The 12,104-nt window shown below is 42.3% G+C and overlaps 1 protein-coding gene across 1 annotated transcript in view; it reads left to right on the forward strand.

The window, feature by feature from the left end:
* The window catches only part of LRRC75A (leucine rich repeat containing 75A), a 68,797-nt gene that overhangs the window by 18,922 nt on the left and 37,771 nt on the right, over nt 1-12,104 (forward strand). The window contains exon 2 of the mRNA XM_070932144.1: nt 3,235-3,363. Coding sequence (XP_070788245.1) covers nt 3,235-3,363 — 129 coding nt within the window. The remainder of the gene's footprint in view (nt 1-3,234; nt 3,364-12,104) is intronic.

A 12,104-nucleotide genomic window follows, 5' to 3' on the forward strand; every position in this document is an offset into this window, starting at 1 on the left:
AAGGGCGGCATATAAATCAAATTAAAAAAAAAAAAAACACACATTGTACCTGCAGTTTATAACATACTGCTACAGGTAGTCCTTGAATTACATCCACTATAGAGCCTGTGTGGATCTTAAGTGAAACAGTCCTTAAGTGAGGTATTATGTGACTGCTGATGTGACTGCTTGGTTTAATGAGTGCAGTCCTGACATTGTGGTTGTTAAACAATTGTGTGGGTTATTAAGTGGACAGAGTCCCAGGAAAAGAGCAAGGAGTATCTGGGGGAGGGGGGAGGAGGAGACCCTGCACGGTTCCACTTAAAGCTGAACATCCTCCATGCCAAAATGCAGGATTTTGAGCCACTGAACAAAGGGAGACTCACAGAAAGAGCTGCCCGCCGAAGGATATCAGCTCCCCTCTGTGCATTGAACAGAATGCCTTTGATGGGGTGCAGAAATGGGGCTCAGATCCATGATTCATTTCTCCATCCCGTCAAAGGAACATGCAGAAGGGAACTCCTTCCACAGAGTGCAAAAACAGAGTTCAAATCATCAAGATCTGAGCTCCGTTTCTTATCCCACGGAGGGAGTTCAATTCCCCTTGGCAGGCAGCTCTTTCAGCCAGCCCCAAGAGATGAGAGGAAGTCCTCTCATCAGGTGGCAGCAGCTTGCAACCTTCCATGCTGGCTTCCCTACTGATTTTCTGAGGAAGCTGACAGAGAAGACTGCAAATGGCCATCACATGATCTTAGGGCACTTGGCAACCAGTTGTAAGAATGAAAAATTGCCAGGCATCCAGATCATGATCATGTGACTGGGAGGGGGCCTTTTTATGATGGCCAAAACTGCTTTATGAGCCGTCATAACTTCCAACCGTTCTTAAACAACCAGTTTTAAGTCGACTACCTGTAATGCTGAAGGTTGTTGGAAAAATTTGAATTGAAAGTGCTCAATAAAATCAAGCTAATTTTCAGATGAAATTTACATCAGCAGATTGCCACATATACTTTCTAAGGATAACCACTTATGGTTAAAAATGGTTTAAAACTACTATCTTACCTAATATTGTATTTGTAATTGCCATCTGTTACTAATAAACTTACTGTCAGCTTTGGAAGCCATATTAGGCCGGAAGCTTCCATGCTGCCACCTTCTCATATGTGGGAAAGTAGGAGGGGGGATTTAGTAGAAGAGTTGTCTGTAGACATAATAGCATTCTTCCTGTCGGTCAAGGTCAGGGCAATCCTGCATCTGGAGAAGGAGTGGTCGGAGTGCTGTCTCGAGATGGGACGGCGGTTGATGGGAGCATGTGATCGACTGATGAGTGAGGGGATGGTTTGGGGGGTTTTGATTTACTGGGGGAAAACTGGACCACTCAGATTCGGGTTTTCCCAGATGTGCCAGTTTACCTATTCTAGTAAATAGAACTTTGAAAAATGCTTGCTTCAGAGTCTTTACTTGGAGTTGGAGGGTTTTCTGGAATGCTGACATTTACGAAACATAGAAAATATTTTGGCTTCCTTTGCAGTTGGTTGGCCATCGTAAGAACAGTCTGCTGGATTAGATGGGCCAGCCAGGGGTCCAATCCAACAGCACACTGCTTATGTTCAAAAAAGCAGCTTGTAAGACTTCACTAAGGAAGTGAAGCTATCATCATTCTCTTCTGCTTTATAGAATGGTAACCTGGTGAGACAGTTAAACGCAAGATATTTTGTAAAAAGATATCCTCCTGATTGCTTTTTTCTAGTACATTATGGGAAGAAGCAAGAATTTAGGCTGTATGTTGTTGTTCCTGTTGAATAACCTCAATTTCTGAGAATTTTGTAAATAAAATTGACTTGAAGCAAAATTGCTTTGCCCAAAAAAAAAAAAAGGAAAAACAGTGGGCCTCGAGTACTTGCATCAATAACTATAATGTTGCTGAAGACTTCCATAAAACTATTGCATCTGTCAGTTATACAGGCATAAAAGAAGTTGCTTTTTGAATCTTGTCCTTATATACTTTTCATTTTTAAATGTGCCAAATAGTCATGCAGCGCAACAAGGGAGTCTGGCTAGTAATGACGGCTTATGTATTCACTCTGGAAGGCAAATTGGCCCATTCAGGTCTCATTTGCTTTGTATTTTGCTTCATACTGGAGAGGGAAAATTTGCCAGAATGAGTAAGGATGAAAGTGGAAAGGATCTCATTGCTTGATGGATGCACAGCTATTTCCAGCCTTGGCTTGAATTCATGCCATTCTCATTGGTAAAGTTTTAGATATAGTACGTAATACAGAACTTTCAGACTAAAAAGTTCAAAAAGTTGAATAATACTGAATTTTTTATCAAAAATATGCTAGGCTATGCAGTTCTGAAGGAACTCTCCAAGCACAATCCCTGCCATGAATTAACACAAAGACTGTTTATTTTATTTATTTACTAAATTTATATGCTGGTCGGATGATTGTTGAAGTGACTCTGGGTGGCTTGCTAAATGATAAAAGAATAAATAGAAAAATAATTAAATAAGTCTGGCTAGGACCCATGTTGAGTGTGAGTCATCCTGCCATGAAAAAGTTCCCCATTACAGGAAAAACAGTTGTTCTATGCAGAGCTCTTATCTTCTTTCGGTGCCTGTTCGTGCACTCTGTGCAAGGGGAGCAGCCAAATTGCTAGGAGAGCCAGATGATTGGGTATTAATGCAGCCCATAAAGAAAAGTGCAGTTATTATGTTTTTTTTCTCTGTGAAGCTAAGGAGTATGAATGGTGAGGGAGGGAAAAGCCAAGACATTCTTTGTTCCAGACAATTCCAATTCAGCTACACTGAAGCTACATTCATACAACATCCTAAAAACTAGGTCATTTATTGTGTTGGTTCCATTCCTGTATATTAGTATGTTGTGAAAATCCAATGTAATGAGTTTATGGTTTGGTATTATGTGACCAGAATACGTGTTTCTCCAATAACTAGTATAACTGCAACCTGAGTTTCATCTATGCAAGGCATCTCCAGAGGTCCCAACTTGGTGGATTGATTGAACAAAGCAATAATATATGACTCTTTCCCCATCAGCTTGTGTATATGCACATATGTATATTTGTACAAATTCTTAATTTCTGGATAATTTCAAACCCTAAAGATGATAGAAATGCTACTGAGATGGGATTGTTGCCTGTTTGCAGGACTGTACCCATCAATACATCCAGTCACTGAGGAAGCTAAGTATGCATTGATGTCTTCAAAATGTTTGTTAACTTGTTCCTCTGCAGGATTTGGGAATGGAATCAACTTCACTGGATGATGTCTTATATCGCTATGCCAGCTTTAGAAACCTTGTTGATCCAATCACCCATGACCTGATCATCAGCCTTGCCAGATACATCCACTGCCCTAAACCAGTAAGTGCTTGCTTGCAGTTGTTTGGGTTTGCTTGAGGAAAGAGTAAAATTGCTACCTATAACAGAAGGGCTGCAATTCCTCTTATAAGGAATTGCTAACTGATCCCTCTGAGAACTGGCTCACATCTTGCTCGTCTTGAACCAGGGACTGATTCAGGGGCTGAATTTATAGGATGCAGGCAACTGTCCAGGAATATTTCAGCAGCCACTGTTGGGTGTAATGTTGGGAAACAAGTATTTGCAAAAAAGGGCTGCTGAGTGTGAAAATAGTTGTAGTTAGATGGGTGCAAAATGTTTGGGCTTGTGATAGAAAGTCTGTTAGACCAAAATGGATGAAAAAGATGAGCTTATGTTTAAAAAAAAAAACACCCACTCATTAGCACAAGGGAGAAAAAGCTCTTGCTGTCGTAGCTAATAAAAACTAGGTTGCATCCACAGAATTTGCTTAAGCAGGTTAAATGAAGAACTACCAGTTACATTCCAATAACATATGTGAAGTTACCATAAACTTTAATTTTATATATGAATTGTTTTATCATTTAGTCTGTTTTGTTAGTTTATGGTTTGGTGTATTATTAGCCAGGTTGATTTATAAATCAGGATAAGTGTGTGTGAACTCAGTCACTGTGTCATCTTGGTAACCCTTTTCATCTAATATCTAAAGTTTATGTCACAATAAATTTTGTACAATCCACAAAAGTTAGGTAGGTGGAGCATCTAGCTGACCTTGGTTGATTTTGAAAAGTTGAGCAAGGCCAAACCTACTTAGTGCTTAGATGAAAGACTCCATGAAATCAAGGTTGTACTGTAGCTAGTTAGATCATTGGGAAATTTGGGGGTGGGGGGGGGGGAATCTTAAAAGAAAGAAATTGGAAACCACTGTTGTATTGTTGCCAAGAAAACTACATGAATGTTCCATGAAGTTGCCAGATGTTGAGCCTGACTTGGAAGAGAATTTGCCTTTGTCTGAGCTGCAAAATATCTAGGAGTGTATGCAAGGCACACAATTTCTCTGTGGCTCTGACTGAACGGTTAATGCAGAAACAGGCATAAATAGGAACGTTCCCTCCATTTTCCTCCCAATACTTCAATATCTGATTCTAGGACTGTTCTCGAGCAGAGTACTGTAGTTCTTGTTTAAACAGAACTGCATATTTATTTGCCATTGGGAATTCTTTGCTTCGATTTGTTTTGTTAATGGGCTTATTTCCCTCTTTTTGGGATATTGTGTTCCTTTCTCTGGGTACTCACTGCTTGTTTCTTATAATGAGATTATATTTGTCACTGGAAATTTTTCAGCTGCCTGCCTGCAAAGGACAGTCTAACATTTATGGTGGGGATTTGGCCTTTTTAATGCAGGAGAGAGAATCCAATGGTTTATTGCAGCCTGGCTCCAATTTTTGGGCCTTGCTCATTCAATAATTGCTATAATTCTACCCATAGGCCTCCTTAGAAAACAAAACTAGTAATTGGCTGTAGTCTAATGCTGTTGCTGGAATTGTTCTCCCTATCAAGACATCTAGGCAAAGATAAGCTCTGGGGCTAGGAAGCAATGTTGCCAATTTCTGGGAAAAGACCACTTTGTCAAGTCCAGTCTGGCCGCTGTTTTGTGACTAGGTGTGCCTGTGATCAGGTTTCAACATTCTCGGAATGTTTGCCAAGATCAAAACACAGCCTTAAACCAAGGAAGTGTTCTTACTCAAATAGTGGGGTATCCTGGCATTTTTAGAATAACAGAATAACAAGAGTTTCAGTTTCAGTTTTATTAAATTTATATACTGCCCTTCTCCTGAAGGACTCAGGGCGGTGTACAGTCAGGATAAAAAACCCACAATATAAAAGTTAAAAACAATTTAAAATTATTAAATAGTTTGGCCCACAATCTAAAATAACATAAAATAACCCATTAAAAATAATATTTTAGGCCAGCCCTGCTTAATGGAATAATAGTGTTTTAAGGGCGCGGTGAAAGGTACAAAGGTCGGGAATCCAACAAATCTCAGGGGGTAGCTCGTTCCAGAGGGTAGGTGCCCCCACAGAGAAGGCTCTCCCCCTCGGGGTTGCCAGTCAACACTGTTTAACCGACGGCACCCTGAGGAGACCCTCTCTGTGGCAGCGTACTGGTCGGTGGGAGCCTATCGGAGGCAGAAGGCGGTCTCGTAAGTACCCAGGTCCTATGCCATGGAGTGCTTTAAAGGTGGCGACCAACACCTTGAATCGCACCCAGAAGACCACCGGGAGCCAGTGCAGTTCGCACAGGAACGGTGTTACATGGGAGCATCGAGTCGCCCCCATAATCACCCGCACGGCTGCATTCTGAACCAGCTGGAGCCTCCAGGTGTTCTTCAAGGGGAGCCCCATGTAGAGAGCGTTACAGTAGTCCAGACGGGAAGTGATGAGGGCATGAGTGACCATGCGCAAGGCGTCCTGGTCCAGAAAGGGACCCACTGGCTGATCAGGCAAACCTGATAAAAAGCCCCACTGGCCACAGCCGTCAGATGGTCCTCTAAAGACAGCTGTGAGTCCAGGAGGACACCCAACTTGTGAGCCCTCTCTGAGGGGGCCAAGATCTCACCCCCTATAGTCAGTGATGGAACCAACTGACTATGACGGGACGCTGGAAACCACAGCCACTCGGTCTTGGAAGGGTTGAGTCTTGAGCTTGTTTCTCTCCATCCAGATCCGTACGGCCTCCAGGCACCGGGTCATCACTTCAAGGGCATCATTGGGGTGGCCCGGGGTGGAACTGTACAGCTGAGTATCATCAGCGTACTGATGGAAATCCACCCCGAAGCCACGGATGATCTCACCCAGCGGCTTCACATAAATGTTGAACAGGAGGCGCGAGAGGACCGACCCCTGCGGCACCCCACAAACTAGGCGCCTCGGGGTCGACCTCTGCCCCTCTGCCAACACAGACTGCGTACGGTCAGAGAGGAAGGAGGAGAACCACCGTAGCACGGTGCCCCCCACCCCTAACCCCTCCAACCGTCGCAGCATGATACCATGGTTGATGGTATCAAAAGCCGCTCAAAGATCTAACAGGAGCAGGACAGAGGAACAATCCCTGTCCCGAGCCATCCAGAGATCATCAACCAATGCGACCAATGCCGTTTCCGTGCTATACCCAGACCTGAAGCCTGACTGGAATGGATCCAGATAGTCCGCTTCATCCAGGTACTAGGGAAGCTGTCGCGCCACCACACTCTCAACAACCTTTGCCACAAAACGAAGATTGGAGACTGGACGATAGTTTGATAAAACAGCCGGGTCCAGAGAAGACTTCTTGAGGAGGGCCCTCACCACCGCCTCTTTCAAGGCTGCGGGAAAGAAACCCTCACTCAAAGAAGCGTTGACAATCCCCTGGAGCCAGCCTCGTGTAACCTCCTGGGAAGCCAGCACCAACCAGGAGGGACACAGGTACAATAAACATGTGGCCACGTTCAACCTACCCAGAACCCTGTCCACGTCCTCGGGAGTCACAAGGTCAAACTCCTCCCAGCTAACATTCTCAAGACCCACCTCCATCACCCCATCTGGATCTACTCAGTCGGAGTCCAAACCCTCCCACATCTGAGCGATTTTGTCATGCAGATATTGTACAAAATCCTCAGCCCTGCCCTGCAAGGGGTCTTCCCGCGCTCCCAGATGGAGAAGGGAGCAGGTCACCCTGAACAGGGCGGCTGGGTGATTATCTGCAGATGCAATCAGAGCGGAAAAGTAGCTAGACTTCGCTGCCCTGATCGCCACTAGGTAGGTCTTAATATGAGACCTCACCAGTGTTTGGTCAGATTCGGAACGGCTGGCCCTTCAACCACTCTCCAGGCGTCTTTTCCAGCACTTCATCTCTCTCAGCTCTTTGGAGAACCAAGGAGCCAATTGAGATCGGCGCCGGGTCAGAGGCCGCAAAGGCACGATGCAATCCAAAGCCCCAGCGGCCGCCCTCTCCCAGGCCGCCACTAGTTCTTCAGTCGAGCCGTGAGCCAGAGCCTCAGGGAATGGCCCAAGCTCCATCAGGAACCTATCTGGGTCCATCAGGCGCCTGGGACGGAACCATCTAACCGGTTCCGTCTCCCTGAGGCGAGGGTTAGCGGTTCGAAAGTCCAGTTGAAGGAGTGAATGATCAGACCATGACAAGGGCTCGATGACTAAAGAAGAAGAGACCTTGGAGGTTTTCTAATCCAACCCCCTGCCCAAGCAGGAAATCCTATACCATTTCAGACAAATATTTGTCCAATCTATCCTTAAAAACCTTCACTGTTGGAGCACCTGCAACCTCTGGAGGCAAGTCATTGCACTGATTAATTGTTTTGTCAAGAAATTTCTCCTTAGTTCTAGATTGATTCTATCTTTAATTAGTTTCCATCCATAGCTTCTTGTCCCCTGGTGCTTTGGAGAATAGGTTGACCCCTTCTTCTTTGTGGCAGCCTCTGAGATATTGGAACACTGCTATCATGTCACACACACACACACCCAGTCCTTCTTTTTATTAAACTAGACATACCCAATTCTTGCCAACTGTTCTTCATATGACTTAGCCTTCAGTCCCCTAATCGTCTTTGTTGCTCTTTGTACTCTTTCTAAAGACTTTTCTTTTTTATACTGTGGCAACCAAAACTGTGTCCATATGCAGGTGAAAAAAAGCTGCTCTTCCATGGAGAAGATAGTCCTTTCATAACTACCATTGCATTGTTTATTGATGATTTGGAAGAATAATTGCCATTTGGATTACTTACTGTAAACTTCTAAATTGGGGAGGTTGTATTTAACTGAATAGACAACAACTGTATTGATTCTTTCCCTCTTGAGAAATCCTCGGTTTTTATACATATGAAGAAGGACGACAGGAGCTTTTTCCTGACAATAGTGAGTGCAGATTACATGGAAATGAGCTTTTCCCTAAATGCTTGAAATATTTTTATTCTGCTCCATCACAAGGACCAAGCGCATAAACTGCTGAAGAGCAAATTGAATTGGGGATAAATGAATAACTTAATACAGCAGGTGCATTTAGATGCTTCCCAGCAGAGACGAAAAAGCAAAAGGAAAGTTGTGTGTGCTGGGTGGGGGGGCACAAAACATCTAGGGCATGATTTTCTACAAATAGGCATGCTCTGGAGAGACATATCCAAGCTAAGGCATATGATAAAACTTGATTGCTAGGCAATCCAGTGCATTTCTTAAGCAGTCATTTATGATAATTATTGCTAAAACTCCTTGGTTTAGAAATGAGTTCCGCTGTTTTTTTTTTTTAATGGGCTTTCTTTATTGAATGGTTAAATCACTATTTATTTGATAGTGCTGCTTTCAGATGGTAATTAGAAATTAATTGCACCCGTTGCAAAACTCTCAGGAGGTTGAATACTACAGCTACCCTAAACAAAGTCATCGATAGGTAGTTGGGTTCTATTTAGCTTTAGAAGCACTCCAGTTTTTCCTAACAGCATGGATAATAGATGTTTGCAATGTGAAAATGACACATATTGTAATACTTGAGCAGCTGGATTATTACTCAGAGTTCTGGGCTCTCAAATCTTGGCAACTTTAAGACTTGTGGACTTCCAACTCCCAGAATTCCTCAGCCAGCAAAGCAAAGCTGAAGTCCACAAGTCTTAAAGTTGCCAAGATTGGAGACCTCTGACTCAGATGACTAGTTAGCTTCAGAATAGTACTTTTCTTTGAGCCTGATGGTGATCTTTGTCTCTGTAGTAGCATAATAGTATTTTTACCATGCTTGATCCCAATGCAGATTTCCTCTAACTCCCCCCCTCCCCATGGTTAATTATGTTAAACAGACTAGCAGACCATAAGGATTTTTATTTTTATTTTGCCATGGGCTAATTAAGGCATCATTTTAGAGTATGTGCTCTTTCCCACCTCCTCCCTTTTTAGGCATACTGTGATCCACATATAAGGCCGGTATTTTGTTTTATTTTTTATAGTTTTCTTATGTATACTGTACACTGAAGATGGCATTTACTTTCGTTGTATGAGGTGCAATGACAATAAAGTACTAACATATGGATGTGGAACTAGAAACAAATGATTATGCTTGGCAGAATTAGGGAAAGTAGAAAAAAGAGGAGATGGGTGGAGGAATAGAATCAAAGACTGTTTGGAAGCTCTTCAAGTTAGTGTTATATACTACAAACAGGTTGATTGTTTGCCGATTCAATCACCAGATGTAGAACCCAACTTAGTGACATTTGCTTAATTATACTGTTTATCACCTTGTTTAAAAAAAGAAAAAAGAATATGGAACCTTCAGTAATTTTTTGTATATATTCACAGAAGCACCAGGAATTGATTACATCCTAGTTTTAGAATCAACTTTCTAATATGATAGGACTTGAACCTGCTATGGGTACAGTATGTCTACCTGCTGGTGTTGCTGGCTGAACTATTTCTCTTTTGCCCTTGGATAATCAGAAAGAGTTGCTTCCAACTTTTAAACTGTCATTTTTAATCATTGTCCTCTCGGCAATTTTCTAGCTCAGTATTTCTCAACCTTAGCAACTTTGCAATGTCCGTATTTCAACTCCCAGAATTCCCCAGTCAGTTGCTTGCTGGGGGAATTCTGGGAACTGAAATCTACAAATCTTAAAATTTTAAGGTTGAGAAACACTGCAGTGATGGCGTGTAGAAAAATGTAAACACAAATAACAGAGTGAACTCAACTCTTGGTGGCTACATGAACCCTCCATACTGTTTGCTTGGCAACTGGCTTGCCATGGGTTTCATTTGGGATATTTGTGTCTCTCTAGTCTAGTCTAAAATTTGGGAATTTCCTGATCGGTTTCTGTCCAGTTATGACTAGATTTGGTCCTGTTTTTTTCAAAATCGGCCAAAATCGGTTAAATGTAGCCATCAGATCTGATTTGATCTTGATAGACATCAGATATTATAAACTCTTCCTCTTCTCTGTATTCTTAGGATTGCCTCCCAACTGTGAAATATTAGGTGCTTGTTCAGTGATGGGACGTTCACAAGGCTATTGTTAATAAGAGGAGATAGTTGTGATGACATCTTTATACTAATATATAGTAGCAGGTTCCCAGCTGTTCCTGGTAAATAGAACTAAATCTGTGTTAGTGCCCCCAATAAGACATTAACAGGATAGGAATCTGGAATTTTTTAAAGTATCTCCGATCTGGTTGGCTGCTCTAATTAGTGTTAACACAGGCATTTGTAGAAACTATTTCCCAGGAAGTGATAGAGCAAAGCGGCTGTATAAAATACAATTGCATTTTGTGTGTGTATCAAAATGCATTTCAAGTTGCTGGTATATTAATTAGCTTTGTTCCTTTATGTCATTGTTCCATGACAATTATACAGTGTAACAAGAATGTATTGAATAGTTTTGGTGATAAGTTTAACAACTTTTCTTGACATAAAATAGGAACATGGGAAACTGTTTCATGCCTAGTCAAACAATGGTCCGTCTTTGTTTCTGCTGGTTAGAATCAGTTAATCTGAAGTCACAGACCCAGCTCTAATCTGGAAAGGACAGGCATTAACCTGAGACCTACTGTTTGCCAGGAAGTATCTTCGTCATTGAAGCAAAGTGCATTCTGAGAATCTCAGGCAATGTTTCCTAAAAAAAACAACTATCTTTTGTAATGGAGAGGAAGAGAAATACCAAGTTTCCCCGCAAATACAACCTACCCTGAAAATAAACCCTAGCTTGATTTTTACATATGCGCCCAATATAAGCCTCACCCCCAAAATAAGCCCTAATTAAGACTCTGCCTACTCCAGGGTGCACGGGTAAAAATTAAGCTAGGGTGGGGATTGGGGGGTTGAGCTGTCCTACTACTTACCTTCAGACAGTTGCAGCCAGGCCTCACACACTCTGACATCAGCCTTGTCAGCCCATTTCTTCTGCGGCCAGCAAGGCTTTCCTGAAGGCCTCTGCAGCCCATAACAGAGCTCTGGATCGAAAAAGCCTTGCCGGCCACAGAAGAAGTTCCTGAAGGCCTCTGATAGCGAATAGGAGGTTAGGGGTGACGCATGCAAGTGAGGTGAGTCAGTAGACGACATCTCCCTGAAAATAAGACCCGGTGCCTTTTTTGGTGGCAAAAAATATTAGACAGGGTCTTATTTTCGGGAAAACATGGTAGATGTGTTTGACTGGGATTTGGAAGTCATATTGGAGTTCACAATGATCAACCCATTGTTGATCAACTATAGTTTCTATACGAAAACTAAGTTTTTCTCCAAATATTTACCTGTGAATGGGGAGTGAAGGAATCTGTCGCTCATTGAGAAAAAAGAGAAGAATACAATCTTCTCTTCTCTCATCCCTAATGAAAACAAAGGGGAGGTGAAAGCAACTGTAGACATTATTGCTCAAAAACTTGGATGCATTTGAAACACATTCATCCTTTGGGAAAGCTGGCTTGCCTGCTAAATTTTAACACTTTCTTCTTCCAGTACAGCCTCCCTGAATTTATATTCAGCGTATAAATTGAGTAACTAAGGAGAGAGTATATGATATGGTTTCACTTCTTTACTGATCTAGAATCGGTTTGTTTCTTCATGTTCTGTCTTGACTATGGCTTATTGCCTGACACATACATAATTTTTTGGGTGTATTTTATGTATTTTCCAAAAAATATTTTCCAATATTTATGGAATCTGGATTGGAAAAAGATGCATTTGGTTTTAAAATTGGAGGAAGAAATGTCAGTAACCTGCACTACACTGATGGTGTTACTCTGATAGCTGAAAATGCAGACAAT

This window comes from Pituophis catenifer, unplaced genomic scaffold (assembly GCF_029215685.1).
Source record: "Pituophis catenifer annectens isolate HBS135680 unplaced genomic scaffold, rPitCat1.0.hap2 SCAF_1, whole genome shotgun sequence".
In the NCBI taxonomy this organism is placed as follows: domain Eukaryota; kingdom Metazoa; phylum Chordata; class Lepidosauria; order Squamata; family Colubridae; genus Pituophis; species Pituophis catenifer.